Source organism: Adiantum capillus-veneris, chromosome 9, assembly GCF_014529385.1.
Source record: "Adiantum capillus-veneris isolate H3 chromosome 9, ASM1452938v2, whole genome shotgun sequence".
Classification (NCBI taxonomy): domain Eukaryota; kingdom Viridiplantae; phylum Streptophyta; class Polypodiopsida; order Polypodiales; family Pteridaceae; genus Adiantum; species Adiantum capillus-veneris.
Window position 1 is genome coordinate 113,659,195 of NC_140939.1, and position 22,946 is coordinate 113,682,140.

The window sequence follows — 22,946 nt, forward strand, 5'->3', positions numbered from 1 at the left end:
ATAGATTTCCAATCCCTCGGATTGACGACATTCTTGACAAGTTACAAGGAGCAAGTGTTTTTAGTCGTATAGACTTGAAGAGCGGTTATAATCAAATCCGCATAGCTCCTCAGGATGTGCATAAGACTTCATTTAGAACAACCTTCGGGTTGTATGAATTCTTAGTGATGCCTTTTGGACTCACTAATGCACCAGCCACATTCAATAGAATGATGGATAGAATCTTCCACTCATATAGAAGCTTCACAAGCGTTTTCTTTGATGACGTCTTAATCTTCTCAGAGACGGAAGACGAACACTATAAGCATCTTGCCTTAGTGTTTGAAGAATTACGCAAACACAAACTATTTGTGAATGCTAAGAAGAGTGAGTTCTTTCTAAAAGAAATCCACTATTTGGGCCATATAGTATCTCACAATCAGGTGAGAATGGACCCTGATAAGATTCAAGCAGTTGTAGAATGGCCTACGCCAACTACAGTACATGATGTACGAAGTTTCCTAGGCCTCTGTTCTTATTATTGGCGTTTCATTCGAGCTTTTGCCGCGATAGCAGGTCCCCTCCACGACTTGACAAAGAAGCGGATTCCATTCCATTGGGGTTCTGGACAAAAACAAGCTTTCGAAAAGCTTAAGTATCTACTCAGTCACGGACCTGTTCTCACCGTCCCTGATCTTCGCAAACCTTTCGAGGTATACTGCGACGCATCTGGAGATTGTGTAGGAGCAGTTTTGAACCAAGAGGGTCACGCGATAGCCTATGAAAGTCGGCGCCTTAAAGATGCAGAGTTGCATGTCTCCATATACGAGAAAGAGCTAATGGCAGTAATTCATGCTCTTTCCATTTGGAAACACTATCTATTAGGAGCTGATTTTATTATCAAGACAGATCATCAAAGTCTTCGCTACTTTCTCACACAGAGAAAGTTATCAGAAAAGCACATGAGATGGGCCAACTTTCTTTCAATGTTCCATTTTCAGATTTTACACACTTCTGGAACGAAGAATGCAGTTGCAGATGCTCTCTCCAGGCGTCCAAAGATCAATGCACTAACAACAATCTATCATGAGGAACTAGAATCTCTCAGCGAGATATATCCTCAAGATCCAGACTTCACCACAATTTGAACAGATCTTCAAGCTGGGCCACCTTATTCCATAGGGATAATACGCTCTATCGTCAACAAGCAATATGCATAGCTCAGCCCTTACGACAGAAGGTGATGGATGTTGCTAATTGGACTATTTTCTTATTTTTAATGATTAATCTCTTTTTTAGGATATTTTATTGTGTGCACTAAGAACTGTTAAAAGATTGTAGCTACAGGAACTGCCATCAAGAACGGACAACTCTTGATGTGTCATTTGATGGGTGACAGTAAACATCGCGAAGGAGTTTCCGTAAGTTCGGTGGAAAGGGTCGGGTTACGAGTGCCCCTGATGCGTCACATGATGGGTGACGGGTGCATCAGTAAGGGGGCATCCCGTAGGCTAAGGAGGAAATCCGAACTGAGTAAGAAAATACGCGTAAGAACGCAAGCACAAGAATAAAGATGGGTTCAATGAAGCTTTTTACGAAAAGCAGGAACAGTCGCGGGAGGACAGATGTTTTCCGGCGAGGAGTTTGTGTCTGCATTGCATCTGTGTCGTGTCCTGCACCCGGGGATGCTTGGAATGTGTTCGTGTAGCATTGTTTTCACTAACTGAGTGAGTTTTTAAAGTTTGAACAGCTTCACACTTTATTTTATAAAGTGGCCGGTCACTTTTAAGTGACCAACCCTTTTATTAATAAAATAAAGCAAGCAAGGCTCTTAAAAAGAAAGCCAGCGCTAAAAGCTAACGCAGGGGGCTGAAATTGCGATCTCTCTCTCTCCTCTCTCTAGGAGCGCAAGGCTCTGCTTTTTGGGCCTCTATTCCCGCCGGGTGCCAGACCCTATAAAAGGGTAAGCCAGCGTTCCAGTTTTCAACATGTCGGAAGCAGCCGAAAGTGCAAGCGCTGGGATTCTGGAGCAGAGGTTGGAGATGGAAACGGCAAGTGTTCGTGTGACGACGGAGTACGGAGGTCGCTTTTCCGAGCAAGGAGCGATAGGTATAAGGTGTTGATACGCATTGAGAATTATTGCTTTGCGTGGTTTGTTTTGCAGGAACCTCCCGTCTTACGGGAGGCCCTTCACGGGAAGTACAACATTACGCCTAAGTCCCTTACGGGAAAGTACGGCTTTATGCCTAAGTCCCTTACGAGAAAGTACGGCTTCGCGTCTAAGTCCCTTACGGGAAGGAACGGCCTTGCGCCCAAGCCCTTTACGGGAAAGCACGACCTTCGGGTCTAAGATTACAGAACGGAAGGGTTTCCTCGAGTTCTCGTGCTCGTATAAAAATTCTCCTTGAATAAAGAATACTCTTAACGGGGGGGGGGGGGGGACCAGCCCATCTTCTGGTCCCCAATACTGTGCCAATCTTCTCCATTCTCTCATGTTTGTAAAGTATTATATTTTTCAGATTTTTAAGTGCTCGTGTACGCTCCCGTTTTGTGACAGTGGTATCAGAGCTCGGACTCCTCTCTTTCTCTGCAAAGAAGGACGATTCCGGGAAGAACGGGAAGAACCATGTCGGGCCAAGGGAGAAGCGTTGAAGAGGAGCTTCAACAAGTGCAAGCTCAGCTTGCGGATTTGCAACAAATCTTACTATTGCTAGACGTCCAAAAGCTCTTGGGCGGAATGAAGAAAACGAATGGAACTGATGCAACCAAGCATCCAGACAACACTGTTGGCGTGAGACCACAGGAGGAAAGAGAAGAAGAACGTGCCGAGGTGCACAAAGGATCTTCGGATCGGAATGAACGGCCTACTTCACGGAAAGGCCCGGAAAAAGCGCTCTCTTTGCTAGACGAGAGCAAGGACATCTCTATCTCATCTCCATCTTATTCTCCTGATTATACTTCTACTTCTCAATCATCTCGACAGAAGAAGGAAGCCGCTACTACTACTACCCTACATCAACCTAAAGATAAGCCTCGATTCAAGAAGCATGGTCGCAAGTCTCAACATCGCACGAGAGTCTTCAAATCGGGCGACAAGGACATCAAGTTTGAAACCTACAACGGACGGAGAGACATCTCCAAAGCACTGTCCTTCATCAGACAGTTTGAAGTTGCCTTTACCAATGGGCACTTCACAGAAAGATCCAAATTATGCCATGTGGGGATGCACCTCAAGGAAACGGCAAGTAATTGGTGGTTAGCCAAGATTCTGGAAGGTTCTCAGGCCAGAACTTGGGAGAGCTTCAAATCTGAATTTTATGAACAATTTCTTCCACCTGACTTCGAGCAGGACATACGGAAGGAATGGGACTAGCTTGCCCAGAAGGAACATGAAAGAGTAACGACCTATGTGGACAAGTATTGGTCGGTTCTTCTGAAGGTCACTCCCTTCATGAAGATTGCCGACGAGGAAAAGAAACGAAAGTTCGAAGCGGGTCTCCAACCGCAGCTTCGAAAGAGTATGAAGGTGTATCCGCATGATACTCTTCACAGGATGATGGAGTCAACAATCATTGCTGAGGATTTGCACTCAACTGGGACGCCCAGAAAAATGGAGCATAGCACTTACCGTGCAAGACAAAGAGGGGTCTACGACGACCAAGGGGGCCAAGGAAGAAAACGTCCTCCATCTAGGGACGATGATCACTCTAAGAAGCCAGAGGGCAATGGCAAGCGAACTAAGTATCTTTCTCCTACTCAACTTCAAACTTTCAGAGAGGAAGGAAGATGCTTCTACTATGGCGAGAAAGGACATATGAAACCGGATTGCCCGCTAAAGCAGCAACGGCAAGAATAAGCCTCTACGAGGCAAGAAAAAGCAAGGAAGGAACCCGCACCGCCAAGCTCGAACTCAATTCCAGATGTTCAAGGAAACATAGAAACGGAGAAAGGGAAGCGTCAACTTTTGAAGGGATGGGGGTCTTTGAACAACCAGCGAGTACTGATTCTTTATGATCCAAGATCCACGGATAACTTCATCTCCCTGGATACGGCGGAACGTTTGTGCCTCACACCGGCTCAGCTTGGCACACCGGTTACATCCGGATCGGCATTCGAGGGGTTGACAACCAATGCAACTCCCGTGCAAGGACAGCTCAATCTTCGGATTGGCGAGTACAAGGACCGCGAATCATTTTTGATGGCACCCATTGAGGGATGTGATATCATCTTGGGTATGCCATGGCACTTCCACATGACACCTATTCCCGATTATGTGGAAAAGACCCTCACTTTTGATCATGGGGGTAAGAAAATAAAGATTCATGCTGATGCAGGAGATTGGCAGTTCCCAATGGTAAGCCATATCTCCATGAAGAAAGAAATGAAGAAGTGTGTTTCTGCTTACTTGATTTTTGCACGTGAGAAGGATAAAACTAGTAGGGACTCTCTCTCTAGTCTGGAAATTAAGCGTCTTCAATTTATTGAAAAGTACAAAGATTGTTTCACGGAAACACTTCCTGATGAACTCCCTCCGGTACGCCCGGAAGATCACCGCATAGATCTCATACCGGGTAGCTCGCCTCCCAATCAACCCCCTTATCGGGTGAGTCTTGCTCAGCAAGAGGAAATTTTGAAGCAAGTCAACGAGCCTCTAGAGAAAGGGTTAGTACGGCCAAGTGCTTCACCCTACTGCTCTCCAGTTCTACTGGTGCAGAAGAAAGATGGCACGTTTCGAATGTGTATAGACTATAGGTCTTTAAACAAGATCACGGTCAAGAATCGCTTTCCGATCCCTCGGATTGATGATATACTTGATAAGTTGCAAGGTGCAAGTGTCTTTAGTCACATAGACTTAAAGAGTGGGTATCATCAGATACGGATCGCCCCTGAGGATGTCCATAAGATTGCTTTCCGCACAACCTTTGGACTATATGAATTTTTGGTAATGCCTTTCGGCTTGACCAATGCTGCTGCGACGTTCAATCGCATGATGGACCGCATTTTCAGCCCGTATCGAGCTTTTATGGGAGTATTCTTTGACAACATACTCATCTTCTCTAAGTCAGAAGAGGAACATCGGAAGCACTTGGACTTAGTGTTTCAAGAATTGCGAAAGCATGAGTTGCATGTGCATGCAAAGAAGAGCGAGTTCTTTCTCTCAGAGATACACTATCTCGGCCATATAGTCTCTCACAATCAAGTGAGTATGGATCCTGCCAAGATCCGAGTGGTAGAAGATTGGCCTATTCCCACTAGGGTACATGATGTACGTAGCTTCCTAGGATTATGTTCGTATTATCGAAGGTTTGTCCGAGGATTTGCTCATGTAGCACGACCACTTCATGATTTGACAAAGAAGAAGATTCCTTTTAGATGGGGATCGAGACAACAAGGAGCTTTTGATCAACTCAAGTACTTGCTAAGCCATGGACCTATTTTGATAGTGCCTGACTTAAGGTAACCATTTGAGGTTCACTGCGATGCTTCAGGCGATTGCATCGGAGTAGTGTTAAACCGAGGATTTGCTCATGTAGCAGGACCACTTCATGATTTGACAAAGAAGAAGATTCCTTTCAGATGGGGATCGAGACAACAAGGAGCTTTTGATCGGCTCAAGTACTTGCTAAGCCATGGACCTATTTTGATAGTGCTTGACTTAAGGTAACCATTTGAGGTTCACTGCGATGCTTCAGGCGATTGCATCGGAGTAGTGTTAAACCAAGAAGGCCATGCAGTGGCCTACGAAAGCAGACGGCTTAAGGATGCAAAGTTGCATGCATCAATCTACGAAAAGGAACTCACGGCTGTGATTCACGCCTTATCCAACTGGAAGCACTATCTTCTAGGAGCGGATTTTGTGATCAAGACTGATCACCAGAGTTTGCGGTATTTTCTTACGCAAAGGAAACTATCTGAGAACCAGATGAGATGGGCCAACATTTTGTCTATGTTTCACTTTCAGATCCTTCACACGGCTGGGAGTAAGAATGTGGTCGCAGACGCATTGTCTAGACGGCCAAGGGTGAACGCTATCACTTCAGTGTACCACCAAGAATTAGAAGCACTACCGGATTTGTAGCCGAATGACCCAGACTTCTCCACCATTTGGGGAAAGCTACATCGTGGAGAGAATGAGTTTCCCTATTCCATCCGGGACGGTTATCTGTACCACCATCAGGCCATATGTGTGGTGGAACCATTAAGAAAGAAGGCTTCGCCTTATGCGGGACATCGGGGTATTCTCCCTATGACCTTAGCAATGGAAAGATATTTCTTTTGGCCTAGCCTTAAAGCAGACATTGATAAGTATGTCAGGGAATGCTTGGTTTGCCAAAAAGTGAAGTATGATCGGCATAGGACGCCTGGGTTGCTACAACCTTTGCTTGTGCCTAATGAACCTTGGGAAAGTATTGCCATGGACTTCATCATGGACCTCCCTAGAACTCAGACTGGAAATGACGCGATCTGGACCATTGTCGACAGGTTTAGCAAGCAAGCACACTTTATACCAGTCAAGAAAACGATCAAAGAAGATCATATGGCTAGGGTCTTTCTAGCACAGATCTTTAAGCATCATGGAATGCCTAAGTCTATTGTGAGTGATCGAGATCCTCGCATGACAGGAAATTTTTGGCGTGCCTTGATGGATAATCTTGGTACAAAGCTGAATTTTTCATCTGCCTACCATCCTCAAACGGACGGGAAAAGTGAGATAGCCAATTCCACAGTATTGGATATGTTAAAAGCTTATGTGTCAGACCGGCAATCTGACTGGGAGAAATTTTTGCCTCTGGTCGAGTATGCGTATAACAATACCATACACTCATCGACGGGGAAAGCACCTTTTGAGATTCTTTATGGTAAGCCTTTGCTTCCACCCTTCCTTTTAACTAAGGATAAGATCTTTGCAGCAGATGAATTTGTCGGGGACTTGGACATAGCCTACGGGCAAGTTAGGAGAGCTATTCTACGCTCTCAAGAAAAGCATAAGAAAGCTGCAGACAAGGACAGGAGGAATCTCGACTTAACAGTCGGATAGTTAGTCTTACTCAAGTTTGAGAAGGCAAGACTTAAGAAACAAGCGTCTCATTAGGGGAAGGTGGTAAAACTTTCTACCCGTTATTATGGGCCGTTTAAGATCACTGAGCGAGTGAATGATGTCACCTTCCGATTAGAGCTACCGCCTAATTGGAGGATCCATATTGCTTTCCATGTCAGTTTACTCCGGCCGTATGTGGGACCGCCTCCAAGCCAGCCTAGTGCTGAGGAACCTCCTGAGGTTGAGGAAACAGAAGAAATACTCCAACCGGAGCAGATAGTAAGTCATCAGGAGCGGTCTCTCAAATCCGGAAAGATAACACGGAAGTATTTGGTTAAGTTTAAGAACTATTCGAATCTAGATGCTCAGTGGATGACGCATAAGGAACTAGCAGCTTATCCCGAGATACTGGAGGTATATATCCAAGCACTACAGTTGAGGTCAACTGTTTAGAAGCAAGAGGGATGTTGCTAATTGGACTATTTTCTTATTTTTAATGATTAATCTCTTTTTTAGGATATTTTATTGTGTGCACTAAGAACTGTTAAAAGATTGTAGCTACAGGAACTGCCATCAAGAACGGACAACTCTGATGTGTCATTTGATTGGTGACGGTAAACATCGCGAAGGAGTTTCCGTAAGTTCGGTGGAAAGGGCCGGGTTACAAGTGCTCCTGATGCGTCACATGATGGGTGACGGGTGCATCAGTAAGGGGGCATCCCGTAGGCTAAGGAGGAAATCCGAACTGAGTAAGAAAATAGGCGTAAGAACGCAAGCACAAGAATAAAGATGGGTTTAATGAAGCTTTTTACGAAAAGCAGGAACAGTCGCGGGAGGACATATGTTTTCCGGCGAGGAGTTTGTGTCTGCATTGCATCTGTGTCGTGTCCTGCACCCAGGGACGCCTGGAATGTGTTCGTGTAGCATTGTTGTCACTAACTGAGTGAGTTTTTAAAGTTTGAACAGGTTCACACTTTATTTTATAAAGTGGCCGGTCACTTTTAAGTGACCAGCCCTTTTATTAATAAAATAAAGCAAGCAAGGCTCTTAAAAAAAAAGCCAACGCTAAAAGCTAACGCAGGGGGCTGAAATTGCGATCTCTCTCTCTCCTCTCTCTAGGAGCGCAAGGCTCTGCCTTTTGGGCCTCTATTCCCGCCGGGTGCTAGACCCTATAAAAGGGTAAGCCAGCGTTCCAGTTTTCAACATGCGGGAAGCAGCAGAAAGTGCAAGCGCTGGGATTCTGGAGCAGAGGTTGGCGACGAAAACGGCAAGTGTTCGTGTGACGACTAAGTACGGAGGTCGCTTTTCCGAGCAAGGAGCGACAGGTATAAGGTGTTGATACGCATTGAGAATTATTGCTTTGTGTGGTTTGTTTTGCAAGAACCTCCCGTCTTACGAGAAAGCCCTTCACGGGAAGTACGGCTTTACGCCTAAGTCCCTTACGGGAAAGTACAGCTTCGCGCCTAAGTCCCTTACCGAAGGAACGGCCTTGCGCCCAAGCCCTTTACGGGAAAGCACGACCTTCGGGTCTAAGATTACAGAACGGAGGGGTTTCCTCGGGTTCTCGTGCTTGTATAAGAATTCTCCCTGAATAAAGAATACTCTTAACGGGGGGGGACCAGCCCATCTTCTGGTCCCCAATACTGTGTCGATCTTCTCCCTTCTCTCATGTTTGTAAAGTATTATATTTTTCAGATTTTTAAGTGCTCGTGTACGCTCCCGTTTTGTGACAATGGATGAAGCACATAATTCTCCTTATGCCGGGCATCGGGGAATTGCTTCCACCACTAGTGCCCTCGAAAGGTATTTCTTTTGGCCAACACTCCGTGCGGACATTGAAAAACATGTACGTGAGTGTTTAGTCTGCCAAAGAGTAAAATATGACAAACATAAAGTTCATGGCAAGCTTCAGCCGCTCCATGTGCTTAACACGCCATGGGAAAGTATTGCCATGGATTGTATTACGGATCTTCCTAGATCCAAGAATGGAAATGATGCAATCTGGACTATAGTAGATAGATTCAGTAAGCAAGCACATTTTCTTCCAGTAAAGAAGACGATCAAAGCTGATCACATGGCTAGAATATTTCTAGCTCAGATTTTTAAACACCATGGATTGCCAAAGACTATTGTCAGCGATAGAGATCCTCGCATGACTAGTCTATTTTGGCAGGCATTGTTTGAAAACTTGGGAACTAAGCTTGACTTTTTATCAGCTTATCATCCTCAAACAGATGGTCAAAGCGAAATCGCTAATGCCACTATTTTAGATCTCCTCAAGTGCTATGCTTCGGAACGACAATACGAATGGGAACAGTACTTACCAATAGTTGAGTTTGCATATAATAATACCATACATTCCTCAACTGGTAAAGCTTCCTTCGAAATTATTTATGGGAAGCCACTCTTACTTCCTATTATGGTGACCAAAGAAAACATCTTCGCCGCAGATGAATTTGTGCACAATATTGATATTGCCCATCAACAAGTAAAGCAAGCGATTCTTCGTACTCAAGAGTAACAGAAGAGAAAAGCAGACAAGCACAAAAGGAATCTCAATCTTGAAAAAGGACAATATGTTCTGCTTCGGTTTGAGAAAGCTAGATTGAAAAAGCGGGTCGGCAAAGGGAAAGTTGTCAAACTTTCCCATAGATTTTACAGCCCTTTGAAAATTACAGATAAAGTCAATGACGTGACTTTCAGATTGGATTTGCCTTCTAACTGGCGCATCCATAATGCTTTTCATGTCAGTCTCCTCCGACCATATGTTGGACCTTCTCTAGTGGCGCCAGTACAAGAAGATCCTCCAGAAGTCGAAGAGACGGAGGAAATCCTTCAGCCTGAACAGATAATACACCACTCGGAGAGACAACTCAAGTCGGGGAGTCTACATCAAAAGTATTTAGTCAAGTTCAAGAATACACTCCTTTAGATGCAAAGTCGATGACTGAGTCCGATCTTAAGGACTACCCAGACATCTTGCACAGTTATGTTGACGCTCTACAGTTGAGGTAACTGTTTAGAACCAAAAGGGATGTAACTATGCCAGACTTTGTAAATAATTAATTTATTTACGAGAAAAGAATTATCTAATTAGTTGTGTGCACATCAAAATAGATCTAGCAGTTTCTGGGGCCTCAGGTGCGCCCAAGTTTGGGCCAGAGCACCTCAGGGAGACCCTACCAGAAAAATACCCTGAAGCCCTAGTGATTGGGAAATCGGGTCTTCAATAAAGGGATAGATAGTAGCCTCAGATTTCAGGCTCAGAAAATTACGCGCTCTAGTGCAAGCACAGGAATAAGATGGGTCCTTAGACTATTAACCCTAAGGCTTGGTTATTTTACGGCCTTAGGATAAGTTAGTTAAAAGTATTCTTAAATGATTTGCGCTGGACCAAATGGCCGGACAAGTGTGAACCGGTAATGCCAGAGCATTGCTGGCACGGCAATGCGCTAGGGAGCAGCTAACGTTTTCATTTGTTGCATCTATGTGTGCAGCTGTGCACTTAATTGCACATTTCATTAACTAGCATAGGATTTTTAAAGTCAAAAGTTGAATGGTTTTTAAATTTTAAAGTAAGTGTGCCACTTGGCACACTTTCCCATGCAATCTCTCTCTCTCTCTCTCTCTCTCTCTCTCTCTCTCTCTCTCTCTCTCTTCATGCTAGCGCCCCCTCTTCTGGGAGGCTATAAGAGAGCAGCCCCTCCTCCTCTTGCCAGGTTGGTAGTGCACTACCCCCCCCAAAGTTGACCATCCTTAACGCAGTGAAGCTCTCCATTGAAGCTTGAGAGCAGCACCTTGTGGTGTATGTGGAGCCTCTGAGCACCCATCACCTAGAACAAGGCCTCTCATGGTGGCTTGCAGCTTTGGGAGAAGTTTCATCGCGTTAAAGTAGTAGAAAACTCTCTTTCTCCCTTGTCTAGCTGCTGCAAATTCCCTGTTTTCAGCCCATAATCACTTGTATTAGGGTGAATTTCAGCAAAGTCTTAATAGAATCTTATTCCCCACTACCTATTCTACACATACACCAAGTTTGGAGCATTTCCATTGCGAAAAGGACCTCCAATTTGGCATTGGAACACGCTCAGGTAACAATTTCTGGTTATGTGCAGAAAATTACAGCAAGCGTGTGTGTGTGTGTGTGTGTGTGTGTGTGTTTTGCATGTTTCTGTGTTTGTTTAATTGCAGGAATGATTACGTCCAAAGTGGCACAGTTAGCGGAAGATAGACCCTCATTCATGAGAGCTTCCGATGAGTTTTGTGGAAGGTAGACTCTCCCCTACAAGAGCTTCCCAAAATCTCGCAGAAGAGGATAGATCCTCTCAGTAGTCAGAGAGCAGTTCTTCTACTCTCTCAGTCAGAAGCAGAAAAAGGCCAAGAAAGAATAGAGGACGGGCTTTCGCTCCGTTCCTGTGCTTGTAACGATTCTCCCTTAGTAATAAAGATATTCTCTTTACGGGGGGGGGGACCAGCCCATCTTCTGGTCCCCAATGAAGTGTCAAGCTTTCTCTCTCTCTCTAATTCTCTTGAGTATTTGAAGTGCAATTAAACGTCAGTTTACGCTTCCGTATTTTTGTGACACCGGGTGCCGCTAGAACTGACTCTGCAAGTGGTCCCATCCGATCGGGAGTGATCTCGAGCCGCACCGTCAATTCCGGTGAAATGAAGTTTGCCTTGGCTCCTCCATCAAAGAAGGTCAGGGCTTCTTGGTCTTTCACTTTGCCCCAAGCTCGGCAAAGTTTTGTACTCTCGTTGTAAGATGCAGAGGAAGTGAATGTTGAACTTTGCTCAAGATGAGTGCTCCGAACTGTGCTCAAGGGTTCCTTTTACTTACGGAAGGGAGAGCCTTCTGTTCCTTTAGTGAGAGAGTGCAATGGACACAAACAAATTGAATGGACACTGTGAGTGAAGGTGCTGAGACTGAGAGATAGAGAGAGAAGAATACGACACCAGAGACGTTGTAAAACCCTCCTCCGAAGGCCCCACTCTCTATGCGAGAGTAGTCTACTTATGATTGCACAAATCTCTACAATGCTTGGACTTGCCGACAATGTCGACGACGAGGCGGGGCTGAAATCTGAAAATGCGAAGGGCTGAAATCTGCAAATCTTCTATCTACTGAGTTCTGACTCTATGTCAATGATGATGTCGATGTCGACGATGCAACGACCTGAGCAATGCTCCTGCTGCCTCTTCTGCCAAAAAGTGCTAACTCTGGTTACACACACACACACACTCACATATATATATATATATATATATATATATATATATATAGAGAGAGAGAGAGAGAGAGAGAGAGAGAGAGAGAGAGAGAGAGACCAAATTGGGACCTGAAACAACATCCAGTGTACATTGCACCACCTCTCTAAGTCATGAAATTAAAGGCAACCGGCTTCATCTGCTACAAGTGCATGAGCTCACAACGATGATGAGCCTGTCACCAAGAGGATGCTTGTGTGATCCTGTCACCAAGACTAAGTAATGGCTATGAGGGAAACGGATGCAAGAGCTATATGTACAACAAGGTGGCATGTATCAAGAGGGTAAATGAGCCACCAGGAAGGTGTGTAGTGGCAAGTAATGTGCCCCTGATACATACTGAAAAAGACTGAAGTGTGAGCCCACTGCCTAAGAAAAAATCTGTGACACTCTCCTGCTGCCCTAGCAGAGCCGGCTGATGTATCCCACCGACGACGCAAAATGTGCAGTGACTTTGACTCGTTGATATTCTTTTAATTGAATGTACGAGTCTTTCTATGTGTTTAAGCTCTGGAACTAGCGAGAGGCATCCACTTAGAAGGCCCGTTTCATTGATAGAAGCTGGCTGTGTTCAAAGGCCTAAAACAGCCACGAACAATCTATTTCTAAGACCTTCCTATGAGTAGGCCACAGATATCAGTGACATTAGCAATTACGGCAAGGTTTCCTCTCTTTTTTTACAGTCACCTTTAGGCTTGTTGGTTTGCCCTGGTGGTGTGCCTTCAGAAGAGTCTTATTTTGGTTGACCGTATTAAAGCCCGGTCCAGCCGAAATACTATAGTATAATCTCAGACAAAGTACAGAACATTCCATTAAACTATATGAGGTGAATTGAGCCAATAATAAGGCTTTACCTATGGCTCACTAAAATTTACCATAAAGGCCGAGGTTCAAAAGACTTACCTGATTAGGGCGATGGCCGAAATTGTACTCGTACACATCATTGGCCATGTCATTAATTTCGAATGCCTCCACTATCGTTGCCAATACATCAGCTTGTTCCAAGCCATATCTCTATCAGACACCCCATATCTCTATCAGACACTCCATACAATTTCAGAGAATCCTTATATATAAGCAGCAGTAGTACAGCAATTTAAACAAAAACAGCTTTCAGAGGCTGCTTGACTTCTTGCGATGCTCTTTCTAAAAACTCAACAGCTACGGGAGAGCTGGCCCTAGCTAGGTAGGTTCTCAAGCTCCTCCAAAGGAGGTAAATCCGCTATTTTCGATTTTCATGATCTTGCTTGCACTACGTGCACGGGTTTCTCTACGGTCTGTTAAAGCTCTTGGTGTGTGCTCTAGTATCCTTAATGAAATAACACTTCAAGGGTCTCAAAATTTATTGACCTTCTTTATTTCTACAGATGCAAGCATTGAGCGTTACGTGCACATAGCAGGGGCAAAACTTCTAATCAAACGGTACTCGACGTGTTTCAAGTGAGAACCCATTTACCCTTCATCTTCCTCAGCCGTTGTGATGACCAGTATACAGATAAACAAATGTATTAACTACTGCCCCTTCAAAGACTTAACAATCAGGTTACTAACTCACTCCTCAAAAACCAAAGTCCAATACCAACTCATTACTTTGTCAAGTGTATCCCTATCATGGAAAAGAGAATGCATAACCTCAGGTACAAACTCTACACACAAGGCTATCTCCATGAAGTACGTGACCTTGTTCTCGCAACTGTTGGAAATGTTACATAGTGAGCTACTAAAGCCTGCAATCAAGAGCAAATCAAAGCCTCGTATGTGCGCGTGCGCGTGCATCCTTGTATGTAAATAACTGTAACACATCACAGAAACCACAAGAAAAAACTTGACATAATTATCGATGACAGTCTGATTGTCTTTTTGAAGATGTATACATGTACATGTACATGTATACATGTATATGTATTCGAAGATCTATACATGTACATGTTTTTTTAAATCTATACATGTACAGCTGAATCTTCAAAAATTTAGCTTGCATCACATTGCAAACACACTGCTGCAAGAGATCATCTAGGTCAAATCGGCATGATCGAGACTGATGGGTTGTCTGTGAAACCAGCCAGTACACAATAGAGGGGGGTACAAATTCAACTGTCTGTTAATTATACACAGAGCACTAGAGAGAGAGAGAGAGAGAGAGAGAGAGAGAGAGAGAGAGAGAGAGAGAGAGAGAGAGAGAGAGAGAGAGAGCACTCTTGCGTCCACCAACTAGATTGTCACTGCACACACGAAGACAAACACCTTGTAGGCCCCATAGACTAGCGCCCCTTGTCACAAGTTGCTGACGTGGTGAAACCTGCCTGTACAACGTAGAGTGCGGTAATATTTCAATTACCTGTTAACTTTACACAGAGCACTGAGAAGGGAAGAGAACACAGTTGCGTCCAGTGACTAGAATGTCACTACGCACACGAGACCGACACCCTGTAGGCCCCAAAGACTGGCGCCCCTTTCGGTATTTCTTTATTCAAATTAAGGTAGACGATCCGACCACTTAGCAAAAGCTTTCACAAAGCTGTCCAAACCTGGCGAGGGCTGAAAACGCAGGTTTTCGACCTGATTTTGGCAACATAACGACGCAAAAACCCCTGTAGGTCAAAAGCACCTGTCTAGGACGGATTCCCTCGCTATCTGGAAGCTTTCTGGTGAGCTGTCACAGAAATTCAGTGGGCTGTAATTCCCTGTTTTTCACTGCCGGGTGCCCAAAAGCCTGTACACACATCCCAAGGCTCTCACGAGGCTCCCCCGGGGTTCCTTTGCAGTTTAGGTGTGAAACCCTAAACCTGCAAAAAAACACAGTAGGCTGTAATTCGCTGTTTCGGATCGTTTTTAGCGGAGGGAACACGCCTACGCGTGTCCCAAGGGCTCCCGCACGCAATGGGACAGTTCCCCTGTGAATTGGACGAGGGGATAGTTCCCCTGTGAATTGGACGAGTTTTCACCCGAGAAAACTCTCCGAACTCGCAATCTTTCGCGATGGAACTGTGCGTACCTGTGGGGGATTAGCAATTAGCTAATCCGGTTCCTGTTCAGAAGGCTCTTGCCATGGTAAGCGCGCATAAACCCCCAAAACTGTACATGTTCATCTTAGTAGCCCAACTAGTGGGGCATTACCATATGTGCCAAAGGGGAGAGAGAGAGATGCACGAGAGCAAATCATCGCGCTACATGAGACAGAGGAGAAGGCAAGCTTTCCATTAAAGCTGTAGACCTGCACCCACTACTCACACACACACAGTAGGTCACTTACTGTAAAATTCAGCCTCCTCTCTCAAATTGGGCGCCCCCTCTTCATGTTGGAAGTGGCAAAACTGCTTGGAGCTGCCATGTGTCCAGTTTGCCCCTTTTGAGTTAATTCTCTAGTTCCCACTGACTTATTAAGTTATAAGTGACTTTCCAAGTGGCCCAAACTTCATTTGGCGCACACAGGCTTCCATACTCATCAGAATTCTGTGCTAACTGGCCCGACCAGTCTCCCAGACTGACCGACCCAAACTCCCGCTGTGAGAAACCTATTCGGCTGCAACCGTTTCACACTGGCCATGCAATGTCCACTTGCACCTTTTCAAGGGTTCCGAGGAAAACAAGTAACAATATAAATAAATAAAAATATATAGTACTTATTTACGGAAGGCAACAGGAAAAATACACCTCCTGGTGACACACCCCACCCTTGAAATACTGCAAGGGACCTTGCTTGCATGCCAATAATACATGCGGTATCTCCTGATATCACATATATTCTATGATGGGAATCCAAGATATATATGCTTCCGGAAATGTAGCGTTGGACGATTAAACAATCCCACCAACCTGGCTATGACACATATATCAAGCATAGAAGTCTTCTAGTGTACTCTGAAGCACAAACTTCTCTAGCTAAATTATGTATGGAAAGAGTAGATACAATTGCTTAACTACTCTCTTGAGCATCATGAACTATGCTCTTGCCTTGCTCCAAAAAGGCTACATCAAGTCACTGTGGGTTCCATCTGAAAGGCTTCAAGATACAATTGCAATAGCTGAGATGAATCAAGCAATTCAGACTCTTCCATCCATTTGGCATCCAACGATGGATAGTTCTTGAACTTCACCAAATAGCGTCTTGCAAGTTTTCCTCTAACCTTTCTTTCCTTATGTGCCAATATCTGTTCAGGAACAAGGATCTCATCCAATTCTTCCACTTCGGATTGTTCCTCATCAAGCATATTCTCTGGCACATTACCAACAAAGGGTCTTAGAAGGCTGACATGAAAAGCATTATGTATTTTCCAGCCTTCTGGTAGCTTTAACCTGTAAGCTACATCGCTGATCTTTTCTGAAATCTGAAAAGGACCATAATATCGCATACTGAGCTTAGGAAACAAGTGTTCCTTGCCTCTCCTTTTCCTTAACTTGGCTTTTTCAAATCGCAAAAGCACCCAATCACCAAGTGAAAATACAAGTTCACGGCGGTGACGATCAGTAGCTTTCTCTTGCTTAGCCTGAGTCTTCTCAAGAGCAATCTTTATCTTCCTGTATGTTTCATCCATATCTTGCACATACTTGTCTGCCTCAAAAATTTTGTTCTTAGTCTACAAAATGGGTGGGACTTTCTTCCCTCCTTCCACTATCTCAAATGGTGCCTTACCTGTTAACGTATGCACAGTGTTATTGTAAGCATATTCAACCAATGGAAGATGGTGTTCCCAAGTTGCCTTGTGCTCTGACACATAACATTTGAGCAAGTCCAGAACAATAGAATTTGTCTCTTCTGACTGTCCATTAGTTTGCGGATGAAACGAAGAAGAGAACTTTAGCGTAGTGCCCATGTTCTCAAACAATGCCTTCCAGAAAAGACTCGTCATACGTGGATCCCTGTCTCACTGACAATTGACTGAGGCATCCCGTGGTATTTAAAGATATTGCTCATAAATATCTTGACCATGTGTTTTGGCTTTATTTTCTTCCTCACAGGAATGAAATGGGCCTCTTTACTGAACCTACAAATGATAGTCCAAATCCCATCATTGCCTGTTTGTGTTCTTGGAAGATCAAAGATAAAGTCCATTGCTATGCTTTCCCATGGCCTATCAAGGATCGGCAATGGCTGCAACAATCCCGATTGCTTTTGTCTGTCAAATTTGACTTTTTGGCATACTAAGCACGATCTTACAAATGTGTCAACATCTTGACGCAAAGCTGGCCAATAGAAGAATGACTCAACCCCTTTTACTGTTGCATCAATTCCACGATGCCCAGCATAAGGTGGAGCGTGACTTTCCATCAAAATCTTTGGCAGTAACTGTTTAGTAACGCATAACTTTGGCAGTAACTGTTTAGTAACGCATAACTTTCCATGCATCATGAGAAAGACATTCTTAAGCATATAGTGCTCATGATGTTGCCCATCGACAAGCTGGTCATAAATCCTTGCAAAATCTAAATCTTCAGCATATTGTGTCTTCATTTCGTCTAGTTCACAATGATACGGAATTGACACTGCTGAAATTTGGGGCTTTCGTGACAACGCATCAACCACCACGTTCTTTTTCCCTTGCACATGCACAATCTGAAAATAGAACATTGACAAGATGTTTGCCCATCGCATGTGTAACAGACTTGGACACTCCCAAGTCAAGAATCAATCACGACAGCACCAAATAACCACTTCAAACAATTCACAGAAATCACAATAGATTTGCACTGGCCCGGCGGAGTTCCGTGCCTAGAGATTTGGCCCCAAAGACTGGCGCCCCTTTCGGTATTTCTTTTTGTATTAATCAATCATCAAAGTACAAGAGAGCGGTTAGGGTTTCACTCTCAGACTCTGCGTCCAGATGCTCTGAGAAGTGAGACCCTCACCACTTATTTAAAGGTTACAAGGGATGCCCAAAAGCAGAGCCCCAAAAGCTTGAAAGCAAAAGCAAATTCTCTCTCTCTCTCTCTTAAAGAGAGTTAAAATAAAGCAATTCAACTCTTTCTCTCGTCCAACATCCTTGCGTAGCAAAAAGCTAGGATTTGCGTCGCTCATCATTAAAAAAAAAAAAGAAAAAACCCTTTTCTTTTCACCTCCGCGATTTTCCGAAATTAGGGCTTGTGACAAAAATTAGGGTTTGCAGGAATTTTAGGGTTTTTGGCAGAAATTAGGGTTTTTGCTGTCCACCACGTCATCACTTTGTGACATACCCTCTTGAAAGCATAGTAATCGACCGCGATTACGCCTGCAAAACCAACAAAAGCAATAAACCGTCTTAGCAGACACTGACTGTTAGTACTTACGTACTAGGAACACACATCTAGCACATGTACAAAATCGACAGTCGCATCATACGACATCACAGGACATCACAGAACATCACTTGACATTCAACATTCATTCGGATCTTAGAGCATGATTTATCGGCAATGTAGCTAGCAATCACATCTAGGTCCAATCGGGACCTCATCGATGTCCGATTGACTAACCCCTATTGCAACCATGTCTATTCGAGATCAATCAAACCAAAATGCTGCAGTCATTTCGTCTATCAGTTCTTGCACTCACAAGAAGTCAAGAACAAAATCAGTATCATTATCAGGAATTCCATTTCATAAAGTCGTCCAGTAGAATACTGTCAGCTCTCAGTATCCCTGAAGCTCAAAGAGACATCAGTGACTTTAGTATCAAAATCAAGGCATCTGTTGACAAAGGAGCGGAGTAACTCCCCTCTTGTGCATCCCACTGCACCAGATCTTCGGCCAAGCTGAATTTCTGGGTTCCGTTTGGAGTAGACTATGCTAAACCAAAACATCGAGGTAAAGTTTCACAATCCGAGGAGTATCTGCTAGGTCCTCCTCCTCCATCCACTTCGCATCAAATGCAGGAAAGTTCTTGAACTTAACCAAGAACCACCTTCGGACTTTACCTTTCTTCGTATCATTATGTGCCAAAATCTGTTCAGGAACAAGGATCTCCTCGTTTTCTTCCACTTCGGGTTGCTCATCAGGCTCCCCATCATCAGGCACATCACCCTTAACAGGTTTCAAGAGACTCACATGCAATGCATTGTGAATCCTCCAAGTATCTGGCAGTTTCAATCGGAAGGAGACATCATTTATCTTGTCAATGATCTGGAAAGGTCCGTAGTATCGCATACTAAGCTTTGGAAAAAGCCTCTCCTTTCCCTTTTTCTTTCATAGGCGTGCCTTCTCAAAACGTAAGAGCACCCAATCATCCTCCTTCAATTTCAAGTCGCGACGATGGCGATCCGCTGCCTTTTTCTGTCATTCTTGAGACTCCTGCAAAGTCTCGCGCACCTTGGCAAAAGCCGTATCTCAATCTCGCGAATATTCTTCCGCTTCAAATATCTAATCTTTCGTGCTCAGGAAGGATGGAACCTTCGCAGCACTTTCAACAATCTCACATGTCGTCTTCCCCGTCGAAGAGTGTATCGTGTTATTGTAGGCAAATTCCACCAAAGGTAAGTTCTTTTCCCATTGAGTCTTCTGATCCGAGATACAAGACTTCAATAAATCTAAAATCACTGAATTGGCAATCTCAAATTGCCCGTCAGTCTGCGATGACGAGAACTGCAACCGCGTGCCAATGTTCTCCCAAATTGCCTTCCAAAACAAACTCATAAATCTGGGGTCTCTGTCGGAGACAATCGTCTCGGACGTGCCATGTAATCGGAAAATCATCGTGATCATTCTGTGTTCTCGGGAGATCAAAAATGAAATCCATTTCAATATTTTCCCAGCGGCGGGTGGGTATGGGTAAAGGTTGTAACAATTCCTGTGCCTTATGCCTGTCAAACTTGACCTTCTGGCATACTGCGCACAAACTCTTCCACATCCTTTTTGAGTCTCGACCAAAAGAAGTATCTGTCACCAGCCAGTGGCAATTCCATTTTTGTTTATTTTCTCTTTCTTTGGGGAATTTCGTTTGTTTTACCTTTTGGAAACACCCTCTGGAAATCTAACTGCCCTGCATTGCATAGCCAGTGTGGAACTGTTCAGAGAGAGTCCAGGCCTAAGGGCTAAAGAGCACTAAGGTTGGATAAGGACTATGGTTAGCCAAAGTGGGGTCATTGGCCAGCCAAAGCGGAATCCTTTGCTACATAGGCTACATTTCAGTTCTGGGTGTGGCTGCAGTGTACAAAGAGGGTCAGATGACCTAGAAGAATGTAATGGCAGAAACTCCTAAATTTTAGGGACTGCTATTTGGACGGCAAAATGTCTTCGCGTCATTACGTGCAGTTTGACATGGGAATCATTTTGTTACTCTGTGGCCAAGTCAACAGAGACTGCAGGTGAGATATTTTTAGACCCGAGGATCTCTCACTGCTCTCTCTCCCTCCTATTCTTTATGGTTATGCCCCTCTAGTGGGCTCATCAGATTGACCATGTACAGTCTTGTGGTTTGATGCTCTATTGCTGAGGCAAGAGCCTCCCTGAACAGGAACAGGAGTAGCTAACTGCTACTCCAAAGCAAGGAAACGAGAGGGTGATAACCTCTCAAGTAAACACACAAAAATCAGCACTGTTTTATTGCTGATTTTGGGCTGTTTTGGGACTGTTTTGTGCTCGGAATCATACCAGAATCAAGGGGCACGTAGTCCAAGGCATTGGGAACAGTGCAGGGACAGTTGACAGCTGAAATTAGGTCGAAAACAGGTCCTAACCAGAAAATACAGCGGTCTGAAATTTACTGTTTTGCAACCGTATGGATGCCAGATGCATTGGGAACAGTGCCCAATTGTCAGAGAACACTTCTGAGAAGTGTTGGGACTCAAAACAAGTGAAAAACCAGAAATTCCAGCGAGCTGTAATTGGTCTTTTTGAGTTGGAATCAGAGGGTTTATGCCAGTGGAAGTGAGTTCCACCAGGGGAATTGGTTTCGCGCAAGTTTTGGGCCGTTATGCTGCCGAAATTTGGCCAAATCAAGTGGTATCTAGTTGGATATAGACAAAGGATTCCCAGGACTCTACTTTGTAAATTTACTCTCTCAAAGTATAAAGAAATACCGAAAGGGGTGCCTATTTAGGGGCCAATCTAGTGTCTGACTCGCATACAGATGCATTCTAGTATCTGTATCCCATTCCCCTCTCTTGTGTCATTATAGCACAGGTAGAATAGACGACTAATAATGGGTGAAAGCTAAATCAAGGTTTGAAGTAAAGTCTACCGCCCTTTTTGAAGTTAACAGGCCGGTTACATGGTTCCATCAACGGGATTAAATCACTTTTTCCTCAAAAAGTGAGGCTTGGTCTGTCACAAAAATACGGAAGCGTAAACTGACGTTTAATTGCACTTCAAATACTCAAGAGAATTAGAGGGGGAGAGAAAACTTGACACTCCATTGGGGACCAGAAGATGGGCTGGTCCCCCCCCATAAAGAGAATATCTTTATTACTAAGGGAGAATCTTTACAAGCACAGGAACGGGGCATACGCCCGTCCTCTATTCTTTCTTCTGTTCTGTTCTGCCTACTGACTGAGAAAGTGTTTCCACTTTCTTTCTACTTAGGAGATTTCCCCTTTTCTGCGAGACTGGTTGGAAGCTCTTGAAAAGAGAGTCTATCTTCCAAAACAGCTCATCGGAAGCTCTCACAGAGGAGAGTCCATCTTCCGTTATGTGTTGCCTTCATGCTCATTCATTCATGCATCGAACACAAAAGAGAAACAAGCAAAATGCACACGCACATGCTTGCTGTAATTTTCTGCACATAACCTGAAATTCTTACCTGTGCACACCCCTACGCCGAAACAGAGGTCTTCTTCGCGATGGAATCGCGCCAAACTTGATGTAGACTTAGGATAAGGAGAGAGAGGAGAATTTCTATGGCTGATCTGCTGAAAACAGCCCTAATCGAGGTGATTAGGGGCTGAAAACAGAGAATTACAGCAGCCGCACTTTGCTAAGAGAGCGTCTACGGCAGCTTCTCGCAATGAAACTTTACCAGAAGGTGTCTATGACTGTGAGATCCCTTGTTCTTGACAATGGGAGCACAAGGCTACCACATATGTCGCAAGGGGCTGCTCTCAAGCTTCAATGGAGGGCTCCACCGTGTAGAGCACGCTCACATTAGGGGGGGTAGGTGCACTGCCAGCCCTGAAAATGGGGAAGGGGGGGCTCCTAAATAGCCATCAAGGAGAGGGGGCGCTAGGAAGAGAGAGAGGGTGAAAGTGAGAGTGAAAGAGAGTTAGTTTGCACACTTACTTAATAACTTTAAAAACCCCTCAACTTTCACTTTTAAAAATCCCTAGGCTATTAATGAGATGTGCAAATTAACTCACAATTGCACACACAGATGCTACTAATGAAATTGTTCGCTGCTCCCCAGCGCAATGCCGTACCGACACTGCTCTGGCATTACCTGTTCGCACTTGTCCGGCCATTTGGTCCGGCATAGACAATTTAAAAATACATTAATTGACTTATCCTAAGGCCGTAAAATGATTCAGGCCTTAGGATTATTATTCTAAGGACCCGATCTCATTCCTGTGCTTGCACTAGCGCGCGTATCTTTCTGAGCCTAAAATCTGAGGCTACTACTTACCCCTTTCTGAAGACCCGATTTCCCAATCACTAGGGCTTCAAGGTAATTTCTGCTAAGGTCCCTCTGAGGTGTTCTAGCCCGCATTTAGGCTCACCTGAGGCCTTAGAACTGCTAGGTCTATTCTGGTGTGCACACAACTAA

The 22,946-nt window shown here is 44.4% G+C and overlaps 1 protein-coding gene across 4 annotated transcripts in view; it reads right to left on the bottom strand.

Annotated features, from left to right (window-relative positions):
- The window catches only part of DNMT2 (DNA methyltransferase-2), a 75,427-nt gene that overhangs the window by 7,748 nt on the left and 44,733 nt on the right, over window positions 1-22,946 (bottom strand). For 2 of the 4 annotated variants that reach the window (XM_086519956.1, XM_086519957.1), the window contains exon 2: window positions 13,184-13,294. The exons of the other annotated variants lie outside the window; for them this stretch is intronic. In XM_086519956.1, coding sequence (XP_086376082.1) covers window positions 13,184-13,294 — 111 coding nt within the window. The remainder of the gene's footprint in view (window positions 1-13,183; window positions 13,295-22,946) is intronic. 4 annotated transcript variants of the gene reach the window in all.